Below are 24,090 nucleotides of genomic sequence, written 5' to 3'. Positions count from 1 at the left end.
TGATCACCAACCAGGCATCGGAGGAAACCATCTGCCACTAACATATTGTATCATGTGAGATAAGAGACGGTACCGAGTTAAAAAGGCTTGCACAAATGGAAGGAAATGTGAAAATCCAGCAGACTGGGAGAGCTATAAAAAGCAACAAAGGGGATTACAATCAGAGGTGTAAAAATAGAGCCGGAACAGGCAAGGGATGGTCGTAGCTCATGGCTTTATCAATATATTGATGCTGAGAGTGGTATAAGGAAATGGGGGCCCATTAGTGACAGATGTAGGTGAAGCCACAATGGCTAATAAGAAAGTAGATGTGTAAAATGAGTACTTTGTATTGGCTTTCGCAGTAGGGGAGAGAAAAACATTACAAAGGTGAATGGAATGATGCCCTTTATCTCGAGGGGATTGGAACTCAGAAGTAGGGAAGTGATACTTCAGTTGGAGAGCTTTGGTCAGATCTTTTATCGAGAGTACCACATTCAGTTTTGGATGGTGAACACCAAGAAACATGCATTTGCTTGGTGCACACTTGGGCAGGGTGAAATCTGATATGGCAGAAGTTGCAGCTTGCCTCAGAGAGGGATGTTGTGGGCAGAAAAGTGGAACAGTTCTTCACATTGATGCAGGAGACAGGTGGATCTCTTTACTCCTCTTAGCGCAATCCTCCCTGGGGCTGCAAGTATTCCTGATTAAGAGCAAAGGTGCTAATTGCAATCATGGAATTCCTTTGTGCCTGCGTGCAAACATGAAAGCAATTTGCTGGTACCAGATGTACAGAAGAAAGTTTGATCTTCATTTTCCTACTCATTTCTTGCTTGGCCCATCAAGAACACCATCTTATACTGTAGAGCACCTTCCACATCATAAAAGATCCCAAGGTGCATCACAGAATTAGATTGAGAACCTCTGCAACCACTGAGAGGTATCATTTGAAGCATTGTTCCTTTGCACAAAGCGCTCATTATGTGCAAACTGCAAAGGAAGAATTTGCTTTTTGAAGATGAAAGAGTTGGCCAAGGAACAGCAAATGGTTCCCAAAGTAAGGTGGTCCTCTGCGGTTGAAGGATTTTACCATGTGACCAATATTAATACAGAGGATAGCTTTGCTCTCCTAACAACCAGCCAACTAATGTTTCTTCTCCTTAAAATAACATGACTTGATGCAAAGTGAATACACCACTCCTGTTTCCTGGTGAACCACCATTGATATACAGGTTTCTGTGTTCAGATATCATCTGAAAACTAATTGAGGGGGTAACAAAAGGAACTTATGTTTATGTGGCACCTTTCACAAATTAAGGATGTCTCAAGGCTCTTCATCGCCAATGAGCTATTTCTGAAGTGTGATGTAGAAAATGAAGCAGTTAATCTCTATGCAGCAATGAGATAATGACCAACCAGTTTTGGGTGTTGGTTGAGGGATAAACATTGGCTAGGACACTGGGGAGAATTCCCCTCTTCTTTAAATAGCACCAAAGGATTTTTAACATTCAGCTGAGTACAAACCCTTCCTGTTCATGAAGGCTACTGGGTTGGCATGAGGGCTCTAAAACCCACATATGGAACACCTTTGATAAAATCTAACAACCCTTGTAGCACTGGGCAACCTGACCATCTGAAAGATCCTCCACAGAGGGGGAATGATGATGTTCCCCTAATCAGTCACTTGCTTGATTCACGTGTGCACTGTGGTCTGTCAGATGTTACAGCCATCTCCTGGAAGAACTCTTGGTATGACTGTTTGCCGCAGAAGGCTGTGGAGGCCAGGTCATTGAGCGTATTTAGGACAGAGATAGGTAGGTTCTTGATTAATAATGGGATCAAGGGTTATGGGGGAAAGGCAGAACAATGGGGATGAGAAAAATATCAGCTATGATTGAATGGCGGAGCAGACTCGATGGGCCGAGTGGCCTAATTCTGTTCCTATGTCTTATGGTCTCATGGACTTGCAAGAACTTGATTGCATTTAGAGTAGTCAATTTTCCAGGACGACTTTGGAATTTTCAGGAATGAAAGATTAATTTCCCAGGTATTGCCGTGTGCAACCTGGGGCAACATTTATAGGGGTATTAAAAACGTGTGGTTTTTTTTTTCAACACTTTTATTTGTTAATTCTAAAAGTATTGGCCATGGGACAGAGAGCTGTGTGCCTGGGCAGGATAGTTGGAGGTGGATGGCCCTGGAATGCACCTGACCAGAATTGACAACCATAGGTCACATGAAAGCTTCACTTCCATGGAAAAGTTATTATTGAATCAGATTTTAGGTGGTTACTGTAAAGAAGATGATCCAAATGTGGCACCCTATCCTATGAAGCAGACATGACAAAGAATGGTCTCCTCTGACATCAATGCATGGGTATAGCAAAATGCTTCAAGGACCATTACTGCTGTATTTGTTTGCCCTCAAAATAACTCTTGCTCCTCATTCAATATGTAGCTGTTATGTAGCGGCACACTTCTGGCATCATCAAGACACTTGAGGATAAATTAGGAACAAAAGGTAAAGATAAAGGTGGATAAAAATAAATAGATAAATTAGATAGATAAAGGTAGATAAAATTGATAAAGAGAAACCATGTGCAGGGGTTTGCAGCCCTAGGCTGCCCTGGAGTAGTCTGCCCGGTTGCTTCAGTCCTTACATGTTTACTACATGTCTTCCAGATGTACTTTTCCTGAGAGAGGACTCCACCCTCTGAGGGGGGGGGGGGGGCAATCATTCACTCTCAGTTGCCACTGGTCCATCAAACCAGGTGACCCTCTCCTGCTGCACTGTCTTAAAAAGACCACAATCACTACAGCAGCTCATTTGGAATCCAAAGAAATACCTAACCTCACCTCTTTATCACATACGATATCAAAACTGGCAATAACCAGAAATAATTTTTAAAATCAGCTGAAGAAAATGGAGAACAAACCAGCAAAGTTCAGTACTCATGGAGCAAAATGCAACAGTGAAAATACAAAAAGGCTCCAAAATAAGTCCGTACAGGGCATAAATCTCCCACTTCAGCCGGACGCTGGGATTTTCTTGTATCTGGTTTTCATGGATGAGGTTTTTTTTAGTGGACAAAGCTTCATTTGAAGATGCAAAGCTCGGTGAGAGACTTTCTTCTGATGTTTCTGAGATAATTAAATGAACCATACGTGCTCAGATTGGCCATCAGAACATTGGGCCCCTCAGGAAAGCACATGGTGAGGTTGGATGCTAATATTTAACCTCCACCTGTAGTACCACAGGGCAAATCCAGCGAGGCCTTGCAAACCTCAGGCTTAAAAGCACCCCTTGACGTTTACCTTCTTTAAATCTAACCTGATTAAGGTTATCAACACTACTGATGAAAGTGTCCAATCTCATGATTTTTTAAATGCCAATTATTATTCCTAAGCAGGCCATAACTGACAGGAAATGGGTTACAGCAATAATGTTGAGCCCAAAAGGTTAATAGCAGTTATTTCAGAAATCAAAAATGGTAACTATTACTCCTGGGACTAAAATGTAATTTGAGGCAGTTTTATTATATTGCCTAACGAGACTTATTATTTTAAAACATTTTTAATGTCTTTGCTTTCAAGTTAATGAAGAATTAATTTTATGCTATTTTGGATTTTCCTTCATGCCTTCTTAATAGCTTTGAATACATGTTGGCAATCATTTAAGAATCACACTTCTAGGAAAAATAGGCCATTCTAATAAGGTGACATTTATTTTACTTACATAAAGACAAGAAAGCATTTTTCTTCATTTGTTTTTGCAACCATAAACTGTTGTTCCATGGGAATGAATACTAATTTCATTGCATTGATGCTTGAGCAGTTATTGTACTGACAATTGTATTTTACGCAATGTCTCAGAGAAAGGCTCCTCCATGGTTCACACTACAGGGGCAGAATTTTGTGACCCAGCTCATCACAAAACTGTAAAATCCCACTCGAGGTCAACGGACGTTCCCATTGTCTGCCCCTTGTCCGCTCCGATTCCCGTGGCGGATGGGGCAGTAAAATTCCGGCTAAAGAGTCTATTTCAAAAATAAAGGTTCTAAAAGCAGCAGAATTTTACAAGCCTCTGTTGGTGAGTCTACTGTCAGCTGCCTGCCTCAAACCTGGCAGGAATTTTACAGAGTGGCTTTTGCTACCAAATAAACCTGTTGGACTTTAACCTGGTGTTGTGAGATTTCTTACAAGGAATTTTACAGGGCAGGGCGAGTGAGGCACAGGGTAGCCTGTGCGCTCTTGTCCCATTTGAGGTCTTTAAATGTCAAATTATTAACCACTTATGGGCTGTTACCACACAGCCACACTTTGAGGCTAGCAAGGTGGTCACGGACGGTGGGGGGGGGGGGGGGGGGGGGGGGCTGTCCTGCCAATATGCCAACTCAGGCCTCATGTGGGAAAGGGCAGCGGGGCACTGCCATCATTGGCCCCTTTCCTGATTGGGACTTCCACAAGGTTTGCTCTGCCCAGATGTCTCTTCACCCAGTGACCTTTCTAAAATGACCCCTCTGCTCAGTCCCCAGGGGCCTCCCCTTTGGGCCCCGCCACGTACCTTTGTGGTGGGGTCCCAGCACTTCATATCTGGGGGCTACCCTTAGTCCTAACAGTGGCGGTCGCCCCTGGTTGTACTGTGGGGGCTACAACTCCTCAAGCTATCACAGCTGAACTGCATTTCTTGTTCGCCTATACTGTTGGTTCTTAACTGGACAACAACATTCGGAATCTTCCTTCTTGAAGTTCTTCTCCAGTCATAATGAGGTGCCCTTAATTTGGAATTGGACTGGCAACATGGCCAACCCTCTCAAAGAGCTTATTTAAGAACAAACATCTGGTTCCTGTTGACTGTAATATTTATTCAGGGAGGGAAGTGTACTGATAAACACAAGCGTTAAAGTCAGAAATACATTTGGACATCTGGCTAGCTTGTTGGATAAATAAACCTTTTTTTCTGTTTATCATAGAATCCCTACAGTGCAGAAGGAGGCCATTCGGCTCATCGAGTCTGCACTAACTGCAATCCTATTCAGGCCCTATTCCAGTAACCTCACATATTTACGCTGCTAATCCCCATGATATTAAGGGTCAATTTAGCTTGGCTACTCAACCTAACCCGTACATCTTTGGACTGTGGGAGGAAACCAGAGCACCTGGAGAAAACCCACACAGACACAGGGAGAATGTGCAAACTCCACACAGACAGTGACCCGAGGCCAGAGTTGAACCTGGGTCGCTGGTGCTCTGAGGCAGCAGTGCTAATCACTGTGCCACCATGCCGTCCATAACCACTGTGCCACCGTGCCACAGACACTTATTGTTTAGAACAAATTTTGGTTATTCTGTGGTTTTTGAAGTCATATCTTAATGCATTGAGAGGTTGATAGTATATTTATACTGTCTCTATCCTTATTTCCATGACATGGGACAAAACAGGTGGAAGGGCAATCCTCCAATACACTATGCCAATCAGTTGCTTAACACTATGCCCTTCAATGTTTTGGTGCTGTTTTAATTTTGTTAGGAGTAGATCCAGTACTGTTAGATTTTACTTCCTTTTTCGAGAGAGAAGGAGAAAATGAGATTGTCAGACCAGGATAAAAAGGAAAAGCCCAGTTGAGTTTGTTGCTACTGCTGTAACAATTGATTAAGTGGCATGGTGAACTGTAGCTTCTTGTGGAGATTATGGTCACACTCCATAACGCCAATTAAATTAGTCTCCTCGTTGCAAATTTTTCTGCAAAATTAGGAACATCAGCCACTAGATGTTCCCCAACAGATTTAGAGACCAAATCATAATATAAGTCAATATTACTACTGTCTACATGATGTTTGTGTTCAGATCCTTAATTCCACAACTTATCTTAGCCCAGTAATGGCTTTCTGCATTAATAATAGATGAACAAGGCAATATCCAGCAGGAATTACAAAATGGTCCACTCATTATAATGTGACTGCAGTTTGTGTGTTCTACTTATCTTTAAAATGAAAAAGTACAAGTATCAGCAGTTTGGGCAAATTTGTTTGTCAGCATTGGGACCAGGGCGCAAAAGAACGTAAACTGTTATACTTAAGGTTATAGCTAATCATGTGGCAGGTTTTATATTGGAGCTGCAATCAGCAAAATAAAATGAATTAAAGCAAGTTATGAGGAGAGAGTGCTTTAATAACTGAAGCTCAAGGTTTGCTATTCTACCATAGTTCCTATCGAACTATTCATTCTAGCCATAGACTGCTTCACTGCAAAGATTGTGTTTGGGTCCCTGATGTACTGACTGAACAAGAATTTCTTTCATCAACTTTCTTGTCTTTATTAATAATTGCAATGATTTGATGGTATTATGATGGCCCTGGGGCACTGTCTATAGATCTCCCCCTGGGCCCGGGAGAATACGAGCTCCCCTATTAGGCAAATGGAGGCTCACCCAACAGGGAAGGAGGAGCAGCGGCGGGTTTAAAATCAGCTGGCTCTACTCAGGCCAGCAGTCAAAAGACTTCGATGTTGACCTGTACACTGTAGCTGCCTGTGGTGAACCATCGTTGGTTCCCACTGTGGGGTTGTTCTAATGTTGTTGTTGGGCTAGGGTGTTCACACTGTGGGATTGTTCTAATGTTGTTGTTGGGCTAGGGTGGGATTAATACACCTGTGGTTGTTACTGTTGTGGTACATCCCAGTCGGGCTCCGCCTCCTGGGAGAGGTACAAGACCCCCTGCTCGGGCGGGACCTCGTCAGTCTGGGGTGGTGTACTTACGTTCTAGTAGTTCCATTGTTAGGCAATAAAAGCCTTCAGTTACCGAAGCCTCGTGTCTTGAGTTCAATTGACGTGCATCAATTTTATTGCCTAACACTAAGCTCTCGACGGAAAGGAGAGTATGGAACAAATCTTAAAGCCAGAGCGTCTGACGCTGGATCCACGTGCGGTGGGCGCCTCTAACACCTTCGACCACTGGCTGAAGTGTTTTGAGGACTACCTGGCAGCCTCCGCAGCGGTCATCACAGATGACGACAGACTCCGGGTCCTCCATGCGAGGGTAAGCGACACTGTCTACCTCGCGATCCGTGCGGCCACCACTTACCCGAGGGCCCTCGAGCTTTTAAAAAAGCGCTACACGAAACCTCCCAACGAGATCCACGCTCGTTACCTCCTCGCTACACGACGTCGGCAGTCGGGCGAAACCATGGAGGATTACGCCAATGAGCTCTTGCAGCTTGCCAGGGGCTGCGACTGCAAAGCTGTGTCGGCTGAGCAGTATATGTATGACCTCGCCCGAGATGCGTTTGTGGCAGGGGTAGGATCTTCGTACATCCGTCTCAAGCTGCTAGAAAAGGGGAATCTCAACCTGACCCAAGCTATGGAAATGGCTGAAATGCTTGAGGCGGCTTCGAAGAGCTTGGTCCTGTATCCGGAGGACCACGTGGAGACAACGTGGCAGGAGCAGTCACAGATCCCTCCTTGCCCCACGGGCTCGAAGTGCAGTGTTATGGCGTGCTCCCATGTAGACCCGACGACGGTGGCAGCCCCATGCGGCCCGCGGTGCTACTTCTGTGGAGGAGCCAAGCATCCACGACAAAAGTGTCCTGCTAAAGCGGTGGTCTGTAATCAATGCGGTAAAAAGGAGCACTACGCGAAGGTGTGCAGATCAAAGCCCAAGAACGGCAGTGCAGCCTGTGACCCTTCAGAACGGGGATCATCACCATCGACGTCGAAGTACCCACGGGGTTCGTCCACGTGCGAGTCCAGGACGACGCCATTGTGGTCGACGGAGTCGGAGGAGGATGACCACCGGGAGTCGCTACGCTTGGCGCCCTCAACCATGTGCGATTCATGGGGGCGGCCATTTTGGACGACGACGACCAGGAGTGACCAGCAGGGGTCCTCAGCATCGACCTCAGCTGCCTGCAGTGACGTTCAAGGGCCAACGGTGGCGTCGATCACCCTGAACCAGGCTAAGCACCACAGGCTTGACTGTTCAATGATGGACATAGAGGTAAATGGTCGTGCAATTTATTGTCTGTTTGACAGCGGGAGCACTGAGAGCTTTATTCACCCTGACACTGTAAAGAGGTGTGGACTCCAGGTTCAACCTGCCAAACAGACAATCTCTATGGCATCACGGTCCCGGTCTGTCCCTGTTCAAGGACGTTGTGTGGTAACTCTGAAAGTGCAGGGCACAATTTACGAGCGATTCAGGCTCCTTGTGTTGCCACATCTTTGTGCACCAATTCTCCTCGGACTAAACTTTATGGTCCACATGAAGAGTGTGATCCTACAGTACGGTGGGCCACTCCCTTCGCTGACAGTAGGGGAACAGCTGCAGTCTCCAAATTGTCCAAAGCGCCCCGCATGCAATCTTTCTACATTAAAGATCACCACACCCTCTTTATTCAAGAATCTGGTACCAGGCTGCAAGCCCATCGCTACTAAAAGTAGGCGTTACAGCGCTGAAGATCGGATCTTCATCAGATCTGAGGTTCAGCGGCTCCTCAAAGAAGGGATCATACAGCCCAGTGTTAGTCCGTGGAGAGCACAGGTTGTGGTGGTTAAGAGCGGGAACAAACCCCGGATGGTCATTGATTACAGTCAGACCATTAATCGATATACGCAGCTGGATGCGTATCCTCTCCTGCGCATATCTGATATGGTCAATCAGATTGCGCAGTACCGGGTGTTCTCCACCATAGACCTTAAGTCCGCCTACCACCAACTCCCCATCCGCCCAGAGGACCGACACTACACGGCTTTTGAGGCGGATGGTCATCTGTATCAGTTTCTTAGGGTTCCATTTGGTGTCACCAATGGGGTCTCGGTCTTCCAGCGTGCTATGGACCGAATGGTGGACCAGAACGGGCTGCGGGCTACCTTCCCGTACCTGGATAATGTCACCATCTGCGGCCGTGATCAGCAGGACCACGACACAAATCTCCAGAACTTTTTACGCACTGCATCTCGCCTGAATTTGACCTACAACAGGGAGAAGTGTGTATTCCGTACGCGCCGGTTAGCCATCCTGGGATACGTAGTGGAAAACGGGGTCATTGGCCCTGATCCCGACCGTATGCGCCCCCTTGCTGAACTTCCTTTGCCCGCTAGCGCAAAAGCACTGAGGAGATGCCTAGGCTTCTTCTCCTATTATGCGCAGTGGGTCCCCAACTACGCGGACAAAGCCCGTCCGCTTATTAAGTCCACGACGTTTCCACTCACGCCAGAGGCCCAATTGGCCTTCAAGGCATTGAAACACGACATTGCGAAAGCCACGATGCACGCGGTAGACAAATCCATCCCTTTTCAGGTGGAAAGCGATGCATCTGATTTCGCCCTGGCCGCCACACTGAACCAGGCAGGCAGGCCCGTCGCGTTTTTTTCCTGCACCCTCCAAGGTCCCGAAATTCGGCATTCAGCGGTGGAAAAGGAGGCCCAGGCCATTGTGGAGGCCGTCAGACACTGGCGCCATTACCTGGCGGGGAAGCGGTTCACCCTGATCACGGACCAGCGGTCCGTGGTGTTCATGTTCAATAACACGCAGAGGGGCAAGATCAAGAATGACAAGATCTTGCGGTGGAGAATTGAGCTCTCCACCTATAACTACAATATCATGTATCGTCCAGGGAATCTCAATGAGCCCTCGGATGCCCTCTCGCGCGGAACATGCGCTACTATGCAGGAGGATCGCTTGAACGCCCTCCATAATGACCTGTGCCATCCTGGGGTCACTCGGCTCTACCACTTTATCAAAGCCCGCAACCTGCCTTACTCGGTGGAGGACGTCAGGTCAGTGACAAGGAGCTGTCGGATTTGCGTGGAATGCAAACCGCACTTTTACCGACCTGACCGGGCACATTTGGTCAAGGCCACTCGCCCCTTCGAGAGGCTGAGTGTGGATTTTAAGGGCCCCCTTCCCTCAACAGATCGGAACGTGTACTTTCTGAACATAATAGACGAGTACTCCCGGTTCCCGTTTGTTGTCCCCTGCGCGGACACGTCGACTGCCACGGTGATCAAGGCATTCCGTGATCTTTTTACCCTGTTCGGGTACCCCAGCTATATCCATAGCGACAGGGGCTCGTCGTTCATGAGTAATGACTTGAGGCAATTCCTGCTCTCATACGGGATTGCCTCTAGTAGGACCACGAGTTACAACCCTAGGGGCAATGGACAGGTGGAAAGAGAGAATGCTACAGTCTGGAAGGCTGTCCTATTGGCGCTGAAGTCCAAAGGCCTTCCAGTCTCCCATTGGCAGGAGGTCCTCCCAAATGCGCTTCACTCCATTCGCTCCCTCCTGTGTACGGCAACCAATGCTACTCCCCACGAGAGGATGTTCTCATTCCCTCGGAAGTTGTCCTCGGGGATATCTTTACCAGCCTGGTTGACGTACCCAGGACCCGTCCTTCTGCGGCGACATGTAAGGGCCCGCAAGTCCGACCCCTTGGTCGAACAGGTCCACCTCCTCCACGCCAACCCTCAGTATGCCTATGTGGCATATCCTGACGGGCGAGAGGACACAGTCTCGATCCGAGACCTGGCGCCCGCAGGGGACGTAGCAACTCCTGTCGCTCCCATATCCCCAGTGACGAATCCCTTATCCCTCATTTCTTCCCCGGACGTGGCACGGTCAGCACCGGGACCAGTGATTAACAGTTATACTCCAATGTACAGCTTGCCTGAGACCCGGAGATCGGCGCCATCGCAGAATGTACCGGGATCCCCTGCACTATCGCTTCATCAGGGTCAACCGGCCTGTGAGTCCGCGAGAGGACAGCCGGACGCTGTTTTGGAGAGAACGCCACCGCAAGCACCTACTCCGGTGTCACCGCCGGTATTGAGGAGGTCACAACGACGGTGCGGTCCTCCAGACCGTCTGGACTTATAATCTGTTGACTTTTTTTTTAGTCTGTTTTCGCACCCCGCCGGCCTTTGTTTTCAAAGGAGGGGTGAATGTGGTGAACCATCGTTGGTTCCCACTGTGGGATTGTTCTAATGTTGTTGTTGGGCTAGGGTGGGATTAATACACCTGTGGTTGTTACTGTTGTGGCACATCCCAGTCGGGCTCCGCCTCCTGGGAGAGGTATAAGACCCCCTGCTCGGGCGGGACCTCGTCAGTCTGGGGTGGTGTACTTACCTTCTAGTAGTTCCATTGTTAGGCAATAAAAGCCTTCAGTTACCGAAGCCTCGTGTCTTGAGTTCAATTGACGTGCATCACTGCCGAAGGGAAGGGTTTTATACTTCAAAACCTTAAACCTTACACTGGCCAATTCTGTCTTTGTATCTTTGTAATTGCCTTTATTTACATTTAAGACATTCATTTCAGATTCAGGTTTCTCACCTTCAAACTAAATGTAAAATTCTATCACGTTAGGATAATTCTTGCCCAGAGGATCCTTTACTATGAGACCTTAATTCATCATGTTTCATAACACATTACCAGGTCCAAAATAAACTGTTCTCTGGTCAGCTCCAGAACATACTGTTCTAAGAAACTGTCCCAAATTACTCTTTGAACTCATTCTCAAAACTACCTTTGCTAATTTGTTTTGTACAATCTATATGCAGATTAAAATCACTCACGATTATTGCAGTACCTTTCTTACAAGCCACCCTCATTATTTCTTGATTTGTACTCTGTCCTAAAATGTAGTCACTGTAAACTACTCCCGCCCACTGACTTCTTCCCCTTGCCATTTCTTATCTCCTGATTCTACATTCTATACTCTGAAACAAGATCATTTCTCACAACTGTACTGATCTCATATTTGATTGCCAAAGCTCTCCCACTTCCTTTTCCTTTCTTGCTGTGCCTTTGAAATATCAAAGGTTCTTTAATACATAGTTCCAATGTATAGTTCATGTTGCAACCCTGTTTCTGTAATAGCTACCATATCAAATTCAGTTAGTTCTATTTGTGCTATCAATTGATCTTTTTTTTACACATACTGACTGCATTCGAAGAGCCTTTAATTTTGTCTTTTTACCATTTACCATTTTACCATTATTGGTTTGGAAGGAATGTCAACTAAGAATGCTCACGAAGTAATTTTTTTAAAAAGTGATTGTGAAATGTTAGCATTCAACCTCACTTTGTCAATTGCAGATTCTCACTTTGTGCCCAGACATATATATTTAGGTTAAAAATGAGGATTAATTCTTCACTGAGAGCAACATTTGTGATCTTGCAAAACATTACATGAGCTAGCTGAAGGAAAAACAGAGACACTTCAGTTGACAATAACCCCTCCTGTTATTTTAAAAATGATCGTTTTTGAGTTTTATTTGTTTTGCCACAAAATTCCACCGAAGGAAACAGCAGTATCTGAAACTAGGTGCAGTTCTCTCGGTTTTTGATTCATGAGAATAACAGAAGGGTCTATTCAATGCAAACTTTATTGATACTGTGTCAGAGATTGTTCAAGAGAAAATGAAAGCCATAATTTACTTACATGATAGAGGGTGATAGTGTTGTTTTCTGGCAGAGGCGTACTCAGGGAATCCTGTCGAACAGCGTCTAGGTGTACTGGTGTTGGCAGTGCGTAATGGCTGATGGGATGGTTTGGACTGCTTAACTTGTCACTTTTCTTCCTGGATCGTTTGCCTGTGTCTCTTTTAACTAAGTACTCCTCTTGAATGATGGGGATCTTATCGTCGCTCATGTACCTCATCAGTGAACTTTCTATGTTTCGGAGAAAAAATGCACAAGAAACAAACTTGGAATGACCAATATACTTCTAGAGGAAGAAGGCATTTTTTTCAAGCAGAACTGCATTACAAAACATTTATCTGCTACTTTTATGAGACTCGATGGGCCAAAGGGCCCTTTCTGCACTATATGACTCTATGATGATGACAATACTTATTTCATCAGTAGAAATCCATAAAAAGGTTTACTGGAGGAGAAATGCATTTTCATAGTCTTGTTAGCTCCTTGGGAACAGTAGAAGACACAAAATGCATCTCCAGAGTAGCAGAAAATCAACAGGCAAAAGGGAGACAGCAACCTAAAACAATCACTGTCATTATAGAAAGAAAGTAACGTGTAATCTAACGGAAACTAAGGATGACAAGTTCCCTGGATCTATGTACTAGGTCTTAAAATAAGTGGCTGCATCGATAGAGGGTACACTGGTTGTAATCTTCCAAAATTCAACAGATTTTGGAAATGTTGCAGTGGATTGGAAAACTTAAAATATAACACCCCCGTGCAAGAAAACGAAGGAGACAGAAAGCAGGAAACTACAGGCCAGTTGGCCTGATGCTTATCATTCTGAGAATCCTCGAATCTATTGTTAAAGAGGTAGGGGGGCGATTCTCCCAAAAAAATTCTCAATGCCGAATTTGCGTGAAAACTGGAGTAACTCCCGCTGATTCTTTTAGCGTGAGTTTCAGATGCATTCTCCACACTCTGAGCACTGCAGAGTGCCCCAGAGATTCAGACCTATTCCCACCGGAAAAATCAGCAGCATAGTGCTGAGCGGGTCACTGCGCTTGCGCTGATCTGTCAGCGCTGAGATCGGCGCATGCGCAGTAGCCCCACATTGCTGGCCTCCTGATTGCTGGCCAGCCCCGTGACCCCCACATCGTTGCCCCTCCGACACCCCCACCCCCTGATCACTGGTCTCCTGGACCAGCCCCACTATTCCCCACTCCCCCCAGCTATCCCCAACCCATCCCCCCACCCGCATTCCTGACCCCACAAGCAGCCCCTCTCCTGCCCCAGAAGTGCCCCCACACTCCCCCACCACTACCCAGTACGGCCATCCCCAATTGCTGTCCATCCTACCTCTGCTACGCTACAAGTTCACTGATCCTTATGCAGAGTGGCAGCGGGAACCTCCACCGATCATCCCTATAGGCCCCACCCCCTTGGCACTGCCCGTTGGGCAATGCCAAAGTGCCCCTTGGACATTGCCAGTTTGCCCCTTCGGCAATGCCAGGTGACCAGGCTGGCACTACACAGGGGGCACCCCACTTACCCCTGACCTCCTGAGGGGGGCTCCACGGCCTCTGTTCCATCCAGCAGGTTTGGCCATCTGTTTCCCATTAGTGGGGAGCAGGAGTAAACCCCGCTGGAGTGAACCACCGAGTTCAGTCTCTGACTTCAGTCCTGAGCCCGTTAATAGGGAAACCGCGATTTCAATATTTAAATCAGCTCCGCGCCGATGCTAGAGCAGTGTAGTGGGCTGGGAGAATTGCCCCAGTAGTGGCAGGACATTTAGAATATCATCAGAATATGATGGTCTTGGGAAAGGGAAATCTTGTTTGTCTAATTAATTGGAGACTTTGAGAATGTAACAAGCAGGGTGGATAACGGGGCAATATATTTGGATTTTCAAAAGGCATTGGATAAAATTTTACTGCAGAAGATCAGAGCTTGTGGTGCTGAGATGATATATTAGCATAGATGGATGCCTGGTTAACTAGTGGAAATAGAGAGTCAGGGTAAATAGGTTGTTTTCATGATGGCAAAGTGTAACGAGTAAAGTGCCACAGAGATCAGTGTTGAGGCCTCAACTATTTACCATGTATATTAATCACTTGGATGATGGCACCAAATTTGCTGATGATACAAAGATAGGTAGAAAAGCTACTTGTGAGGAGGTTATAAATTGTCTGCGAAGGGATGTAGATAGTTTAAATGAATGGTTAATGGAGGATAACGTGAAAAATATGAGATTGTCACTTTGAAGCAAGAATAGGTAAGCGTAAAGTATTTAAATAGAGAGAGACGACAGAATGCTGCAGTAAGGATGTATCCGGATGTCCTTGTAAAAGAACCATAAAAAGTCAGCATGCAGGTTCTGTAAGTAATTAGGAAGACAAACAGAATTAGGCCTATATTCCAAGGGGGATGGAGTATAAAAGTAGGGAAGTATTATTACAACTGTACAGAGTGTTGGCGAGACCATATCTAGAGTACTTAGTCCCTTTTGGTCACCTTAATTAAAGAGGAATACACTTGCACTGGAAACAGTTCAGAGAAGATTCACAAGGTTGATTCTTGGGATGAGGGGGTTTGTCTTACGAGGAAAAGTTGAGCACGTTGGGCCTATACTCACTGTAGTTTAGAAGAATGAGAGGTGATCTTATTGAAACACAAAATATTCTTGAGGAGGCTTGACAAGGTAGATGCTGAGATAATGATTCCCTTCATAGGGAAATCAGAACTCATGGATACTACTTAAAAATAAGGGTTTTCCCCTTTAAGATGGACATGAGGAAGAATTTATTCTATTAGAGGGCTGAGTGTGTTAGGTATTCTCTTCCCCCGATGAGTAGTGGAGGCTGGGTGGCTGATTATATTCAAGCTTGAGTGAAACAGATTTTTAGTTGACAAGAGAGTCGAGGGTTATCGAGGGGGGGCAGACAGAAAGGTGGAGTAAAGGCCACAATCAGATTAGCCACCATCTGAATGAATGGGGAGCAGGTTCAAGGGGCTGAATGGCCTTTTCCTGCTCCTATTTCTTCTTTTCTTATGACAGGCAGTGCCATGGCCCATTATCTGTACAGCCCATGGGACATTTTCAATGGTGTCAATGAAAAGCACTGTGCAGGACAGACAGTTAGCAATCTACAGCATTGTCTGTCCCTGGGGACTTATGTCTGCATGTCATAGTGCCACATGAATTAATTTCTCTCTCATTATGTTTTCAGTGTTCTTAGTGGTGGAACAACAAAGGATAATTTTCAGCTGTTTCCTGCCACCGTGGGGGGGACGTCAATGGGAATTCCAGCAAACAACGCACCACCTCCCGCCAGCGGGAAACACGCGGCTGGGAGGCCAGAGAATTTCACCCCAGGTAACAGACTCGTGTTTCCCATTTGACTGGATAAAAACTGCAGGGTTACTGCAGTTCCATTGGCAAAAATACAATTAATGCACAAGATTTGCAATTTCCACTTAGTGATGAACAGAGTGAAATCTTCATATGTCTGCCAAACATCTTCTGAGCAGTCACCGAGACATGTGGTAGGAGGAGGAGGCGGTGAAGGAGGAGGTGATGATCATAATTCCGTCCAAGATTCGTGTTTGCATTTTCACAGCACAGCTAGAGTCTCACCCGGCTGAAACTGGATTCCAGGCTGTGTCGCTGGCTTCTTCCACCTGGAAAGAGTTGATATGCCAGATTGTGTCTGGTCTTCTCTGCTGAGAATAGCACTGAGTGCGAAAGGGAAGGGTTTGTTGCAGTTTCTGTGTTGCTTCCCTCTGGAGCGACTTAAAACTGCCAGCACTCAAGGGACTGCAGAAAATCAGAACCCAGGAAGCAACAATTTTTACAGTACCGCTTGCCTGGTAGGAAATCAACAGTACTGCTCCGAACCACTATAACTGTGGGCAAATTTATCCATGATTACTTCCTGTTGAGATATATGTCCATCTTCAGCATTGCTGAAACATGGGTTGTCCTCTGTGATCAGTCATACTGTTAGTCCCTGAACTGAAACCAGATTGGTTTGCAGAGTTGCTGTACAGAAGTGAGACTTTTCCAACACAGAAGGAGTGAGTGAAGGAAAGGTAATGTAAATAAGCTATTGTAAATCTTGAGTGCAGAGGGATTCTATTTGTTTGTGTGTGTGTGTGAATCCTCTAGGACAAGACAATTTGTTATATTTCCTGATTATAATTGTGTGTTAACCAGCACCTGCGACTTGTTCAAAATGGTTTTGGTATTATAATAAACAATCTTTCTAGTTTATTGGAAGGAGCCTCATTAAAGCTGCTTTTACTCTGGGAACCAGGACAGGAAATAAGATCATTGAATATTTTGATGAGAAAACTAAACATTTGGATTGATGGTACAGCCTATGGAGCAGTGGGGGCGAGATCATATGCGCCCACCTCCCATCCCAATCATGACATCTTGTACACATGATTGTCCATTGCAGCCTCAAACCCTCGCCTATCCATGATGTAAACACTAAGGCCGCAATTCTCCCATCCCACTGTGCTGACTTTTCAGCGCAGTGGGCCTGGAGATTTAGGTGGCGCCTGATGAAGAAGCAGCACTCTGAAAGCTCGTGATACCAAATAAACCTGTTGGACTTCAACCTGGTGTTCAGAGATTTCTTACTGTTTTCAAAGGTGAACAGCTATGTTGGGTTACGGCAGGAGGACTGTTTGAAAATTGCTTTCTGACAGAGGTCAGGATTTATCGGAGGAAAAATAACCAGTTTCAAGATACTACTTATCCTCGATAATGCATTTGGACATCCTCATCCATCGTCCAGATGTTGACATTTTTTTCTAACCACAAATATAACCTCACTTATTCAGCCAATGGACTGGGGGGAGGGGGGTGGTCATTGCGTCCTTCAAGACTTATTACACCAGTAGACGTTTCAGCCACATTCTTAATCTATGGAAGCAGACCCTTTAATCATAGTCCGTGATTGCTGGAAGGAATTTAACATCCTCATAGCAACAGGTGCAATTAAGGACTCATGGGATGAAGTTAGAGCTTCAGCCGTAAATCCCTGCTGGGAAAAAGTCTGGCATGAGGCTGTGAATGATTCCATTTCTAATGTGGAGGCTAAAGTGGCCAGAATAGTAGAGCTGGCAAAACAAGTTGGAGGGGAGGAATTTGAAGACCTGGCCACAGAGAAAGTAGAGGATTGGCTTCAGTCTCATCAAGAGGAATCCTCTGCAGAAGGATTGGTTGAACTGATGAAATTAAATGAAATCAAACAGAATGATGGCAGATCTCATAAGATTAGCTCAAGATTAAAAAGCACAGGCAACAGACCATAATACAAACATCAAAAGAAGCAGTGCCGTTTGTAGAGCAATTATCACTGCTGCTGCTCCATACCAAGCACTTAACAACTTTGAAAAGCAAAAGGTGAAGCAGTCAAGGATAATATCATTCGTTTTATCCATATCAATGTCCTCATCAGCCACTTCACCCACTCTCTCCACATCCACTATCAAATAATGTGCGACAGAGAAATTTGTCTTGGAGTGTGATGAAGTTTACATTTTCATGTTTCCCTGCTTTGTTAAACAATTCATCCAGTAAAATGATCTTAAATTTACTCAAAACATAGTTTTTATGACCTCTGTACCTTTAAAAAGGTCAAGTTTTGGGATCGCTGGATCTATCTAATGCACTCTCATTATAAAGAATGTTTGCTGTTTGCAATTTCACCCCGAGAGAAAACCTGCAGGAACGTAATCCCCACGAATGGCAGGACTTTACTGAAAACTGTGAAATGCTAGGAGGAGACCTCCCTAAAGTGAACTGTTCAGTTCCAATACTTTTTTGTAAGTTTGCAAGAGAAAAAATATTGTAGAAATATTGCGGGGGGTGGGGGGGGGGAAGAATAATCTTACAATGCAAAAATAGTGCCCTCTACAGCAACAGGAACTAACACAGGAGCAAAACACAAGAGAAAAACATTTTTTTTAATGGGATGTGGGCATTGCTGGTGAGACCAGCATTAGGTGCCCATCCTAACTGCTCTTGAGAAGTAAACTCTCAATATTTCTTTGGAATAAATTACAAGCTTTGCAGCAACTTCTCCATCTCAGTAACAACAATTGAAAAAAAAATCCAACTTGAGCAGATGGGATGATTGGTCTTGTACCCCATTTTTTTGAGAGAATTGGAAAGCACAGGAGGCCGAACTAACCTCGCAAATATTACATTCAACATGGGATCTGACTTTGCTATTAAATTGAGGCTTCTGCTGCTCACCAGCACAGGCTCTGCTTGTCTGAACATTTTATTTAATGCTAAATAAGGTGCACCATGAACCAAGCAACAATATGACATACTAAGCTTGTAAAATCAGAGTTTTATGTCATATTTTACTATGCTCGAGGTAATAATGTAATTCCTGCATACTTAATTCTTTCACTGAACTTGGTAATTGGAAGTAATTTAAATATCTAGTTATGGCATGTCTTAAAAGAACTAGTGCTATTAATCTGAAATCTTAATAGCATACAAGCGAAAATACAATTTAATTCTTAATAGGTGGGCAGTGGGGGTGGGGGTATTTTCCCAGCCCGCTGCGCTGTTCGAGTAGCACAGCGGGGTGAGATACATCAGCGGCAGCCATATTATGGGCTTCCTGCTGGGCATCACGGCCCCTGCGAGACTCCCAGACAAAGACTTTTGGCATCATCAGCTCCACGCTGGAAATTGGCGCGGAGCTGATTATCATATGGAAATGTCATGGTAATTGACATTTCCACATGATTAGCAGGTCCGGGACAGAATTCTCCGGCCCACTAGCATCTCCCCCACCCCCTTCCCAACTTCCGCCCACCCCTGGTGTGAGTGGTTCCCTCCAGGGGCATTTACAACTGCTCCCCATTGATGGGAAACAGGTAGCCTGGCTCTACTGGAGGGAAGAGAGGTTATTGAGGTCCCCCCTACCCCCCCGGGCTGTTCAGGGGTAAAGGAGGCCCCCAAGCAGCAAACTGGCATTATCCAGGTGGCACCTTGGCACTGCCATCGGGCACTGGGCAGTGCCAAGGGGGCAGAGCAAGAGGGGGCGGGGCAAACCACTGCCAATCTGCAAGTGGGATCACTGGCAGAGGGAGGCAATTGAGGCTGGCCATCTGGGGAGCGGGAGAGGGGGAGGAGATCGGGGCTGGCCATTGAGATCGGGGAAGGGGGTCAGGACTGTCGGGGGGGGTGGGTGGTCAGGGCTGGCTGGGTGGGTGAGGTACATCGTGGCTGGCCCAGGGAGGAACGGGAGGCCAGCGAGCAGGGGGTGGGGTGGAGGGGGGGGGGGGGTGGGGGTCAGAATGCCAGCGAATGGGCTGGCTGGCCAGTGATCTGGAGGCCAGCAATGGTGGTGGTGGCGGGGTGGTGTCAGCGGGGGGGGGGGGGGGGGGGGGGGGGGACTGCGCATGCGTTGATCTCCGTGCTGACAGATCAGCGCATGCACAGTGATCCACTCAGTGCCTTGTTGCAGACCTCTCCAGCGGGAATAGGCCTCAACCACTGATTTTCAGAGGGAATCCCGTTAGGGCAGTCTGTGATGCACAGAGTGTCAGAGATTTATTCTGGAAATCACACTGAAAAAACCAGCAGGATTTACTCCCATTTTCCCGCATGTTGGCAACTTAGAATTTTTTGGGGGGAATCCCAGCCGTGAAGTTTCAAGATCAGAGTCAGATGAGGGCGCCAGCTATTTACAATAGGATCCAGGGGAAGGAGATTATTGTTGTCCATTATTGCTCTGTTTGCATCAAGAACTCGGTTTCAAGCAATCATTTAAACATTTGGAGGGACAAAGTGATGGAGGGCAATTTATTTGTGGTTTCAGTCTAACTAGTGAACAGCAATCTGCAACAGAATCTCATTTCATTAAATAATCTGCTGGACACAATCAACAGAGTTTGAGAAACAGTCAACTCTACTACGTATGTGCATCCAGAAATAAAATTATACATGGGGTGTCTTTATAGTGTGTCCTGTGGTGAGGTTTAAGATTTGCATTAAAATCCATTGGATTTTGATAAACGGGGTGAAAACACTTAAATCCAATAAGCTTTTCAGCACAATATTACAGCCAATATTTCTGAGGGAAAATGATGCAATTTGTAATATACATATAAGCTTTCAAGGGATAGGATTGCTGCTGGCAAAGCCAGCATTTATTGCCCATCTCTAATTGCCACATCTGATTAGTTTGCTAGGCCATTTCAGAGGGCAGTTAAGAGTTAACCATATTGCTGTGGATCTGGAGTCACATGTAGGCCAAGTAAGGATGGCAGATTGCCTTACCCAAAGGATATCAGTGAACCAAATGGGTTTTTCCGACAATCGACAATTGTTTCACGGCCATTATTAATGAGGCAAGCTTTCAATTCCAGACTTATTAACTGAATTTAAATTCCACTTGTTGTCATGGTGGGATTTGAACCCGTGTCCCCAGAGCGTTAGGCTGGACCTTTGCACTACCCGCCCAGTGATATTACCGTTACGCCACTGTCTTCACTAAATTATCAAAAAATATTTTTCAGGGGTGAAATACATTCATAGTGACCACTGGAGTTACAGATTTTGGGTTTATTAATGAAAAATGAGGACAGGAGGTGATAGATGCCACTACTTCCATCAGAAATGCAAAGTAAAGATTATGTTGAAGTGAAAACTCACTGTACAATAATCAGACACAACAGAAAGAAATATCACAGCGTGATTTCATACCAAATGAGATCAGTAAATTTTACCATCTTCCAATTCAGTAAACAAGTGAAAAACGGATTAAATTCCTCTGGCTAAACATTCAAACAACAAGCTCTGCCGCTTTCAATATATGCAATGCAACACATTTGGAGTTCTGGTGGATTTGCAAATGATTAATATTTGCTAATAATTGCAAATCAAGTCGGAAATGCAGATTGCAGCTATAACTGAGGAAGAATCATAGAACCCCTACGGTGCAGAAGGAGGCCATTTGGCCCATCGCACCCACACTGACCACAATCCCAGGCCCTAAGAATGATGAAATAGTACTTCTGCTGAATTTACACAAACATTAATTTGTTTCCAAATTCATGTATAGTGCTGGATTTTCATCCTCGAGGTGGGAAAATGCCCACACAATCCACCCAGTGCCTGCAAGGACAGGATATTCATTGTTGGGGGGACGGTGGGTGGGGGCTGGAGTTGGGCCAGCTGAGAGGGTCTGATGGGTGTGGAAACAGGCTGTTTAATCGGCCCACCTTAGTGCTGTAGGACTTGATCCCAGTTAAAGTAAAAACAAAAAGGTCATCCTGCCCTCACATGCCTCACCTCCCACAAACTCTTGATGCCTCAGCTACGCCATCTCAAACCCCCTACCCAGCTCATGGCCTCTCATACCCCCATGGCAAGCTATGTCCCCACCCTGCCCCTATCGTCCCTCATGTCCCCATGCCAACATATATACTCTCACTCACCCTCTTTGGCCCATGTACCCCATGCCAAGCAATGGCACATCCATGTCCATTCCACCCATTATACACAGATAGATCCAGTGAACCATATGGTGACAGTAGGGTGTACAAAGAACTTGAAAAAGTTCTTCACGGATACCTTCCAACTTTCTTAAAAAACTTTTTTACTATAGCCCAATAGAAGTGTCAATCACCGTTTAAAGTTTCAAGAGATGAAACTGCAAGACCTCGAAATCTTGCGTAACTAACCACTGTGAACTTGACAGCATAGATCAGAGAGCCAGAGCTATTGTTCAAGCAATGTTTTCCCTGGGGCACAGGTGTTTCAACCTTCTAATGGATATTTGGACTCTCAGTCAAGTTTAACTACTAAAACAAATGAGCTGCAAAAAAACACTGAAAATCCAAAGCCTCAGAGAAAACATTGAAAATCAAGCCCAAAGAGTATGATTTCACTGTTTCAATTGCACTGCTTTCATCAAGACCTTCAAAGACAATGAGTAAGTGTTATAGTGGAACCATCTGATTTGGAACAACTCTGCAACTGCTATGCTTCACTCAGATCAATGGTTCATTGGTAGGTAGATAATATGGCATCAATTTTAACTCACCAAAATCAGGAGTAATGGGCATTAATGGTCTTGAAAGAGGATTGGTAGACACTCTGTCCACCACCATTTAAACTGGGATCAGCTCTGGGCAGCCAAAGCCTGTTTCAAGTGGTAATCCTTTTTATTAAACATATCAGAATCCTGGATCTACAATAAACCCTAATTAAAATCTGAGGACAGAACTTGGCCAAGAGTGTGTCAAACATAATCCCCACCTGTTTCAGTGACAAAAAAAAACAAAGAGTTGCTGAAATTATGAACTTGCAATGACTTTTGAAAATTTAGCAGAATACCTTTGCTTCTCACAAGTAATCTCAATCACTGTTGCCCTGGCTATCTGCATCTCTACACCAACAACCCTTAACTATCCCCTCACTGTCCCAAATTATCTTGCTGTTGGTCAGTATTTTGCCAGCCTCTACCTGGCAAACCACTTTGAGATACCTAATACTCAAAACAGCTCTGGCCTCTTTGATGGCAGAGTGGGCTGACTCTTGGCATGCTCCCAAAGTCAAAATCAGCCCCAACAGGTACGGCTGACATATGAAAGCCACATACACACACACACACACACACACACACACACACACACACACACACAAAGTGTTGTTTGTTCTGGTGTCCTCTGAAACTCAGAGCACAATTGTGCGCACGAGGCTATGCAATCCAACACATGAAGCCTTGCATCTACTGTGCTCCTGTCACTGCCCTGATGCCACACTTGATCACCAATCCAAATTTTCTTTAAAAAAAATAGCGAGGTTCGCACTGCAACTTGAAAGCTACAGCCATTTTAGTGGCTTTATGGTGGATGTCATCAGGTCACAAGCAAGACCAGCTCCCTCCACGGAGCAGTGACTGTAAAGGGACAACTGGGTTAATAGTTGAGCTTCAATATTTTGCTCCCAATTCAAATCTGGTCGTGAGTATTATGGGCGATCCAATGGCACAGTTAAAAAAAGAAGCTGCCTACCACTAAGTGAAAACATTCAATTTAATCTATGCTTTGTAAATGCCAATTTTTTAACTAAAATCAGGTTTGGGGACATTGCCACATAAAATGAAAGAGCCACTCACCTCTTCTTCCATCTCTTTTGGACCGGTTTGAATCTTCATATTCTCCTACCCAGCTGTATTCCACTGGCATGGAAATGGGCCTCAGTTTGCCTAGAAAAAGCAATAAAAATAATTTTTCAATCATTCACTTTGTGCTGTTATTGCTTGCCTCTTTTCACCTTTGAATTTTCAAAGCAGTCTATTAGTCATATTCTATTCAGCAGTTCTAGTTGAAAAGTCAACTTTGTTAAGTGGAAAGATTGAGGGAGGCAGATTACTGCAACAAATATTGAATGTGCCGATTGTGTTGCTCCATTCCAGCGAATCGTATTATGTTCCATTTTTTGAAGAAGCCTTTCACTCTGCTTCTCGTTCTTTATTGTAAGCTAGCCGAATCATCAGAATCGTTAAATATTGCAGAACTTAATTAAATAAGATTGCGTCCTGCCGCTCCCCTCCACCCCACACCCTCAGTTTCAGAACGTTAGCTTATATAAACCCTCAGTGGAAATGTAATCAGATGTTGTAAACCAAATCATTAGATTTATCTGCAC

The 24,090-nt window shown here is 45.3% G+C and overlaps 1 protein-coding gene across 1 annotated transcript in view; it reads right to left on the bottom strand.

Annotated features, from left to right (window-relative positions):
• cnksr2a (connector enhancer of kinase suppressor of Ras 2a) overlaps nt 1–24,090 on the bottom strand; it is a 467,989-nt gene that overhangs the window by 134,150 nt on the left and 309,749 nt on the right. Inside the window, exons 12-13 of the mRNA XM_078232430.1 lie at nt 23,558–23,647; nt 12,418–12,647 (exon numbers count right to left, since the gene is read on the bottom strand). Coding sequence (XP_078088556.1) covers nt 12,418–12,647; nt 23,558–23,647 — 320 coding nt within the window. The remainder of the gene's footprint in view (nt 1–12,417; nt 12,648–23,557; nt 23,648–24,090) is intronic.

Source organism: Mustelus asterias, chromosome 17 (assembly GCF_964213995.1).
Source record: "Mustelus asterias chromosome 17, sMusAst1.hap1.1, whole genome shotgun sequence".
Classification (NCBI taxonomy): domain Eukaryota; kingdom Metazoa; phylum Chordata; class Chondrichthyes; order Carcharhiniformes; family Triakidae; genus Mustelus; species Mustelus asterias.
Note: the sequence above shows the minus strand (reverse complement) of the source record. Positions and strands in the feature narration are given on the sequence as shown.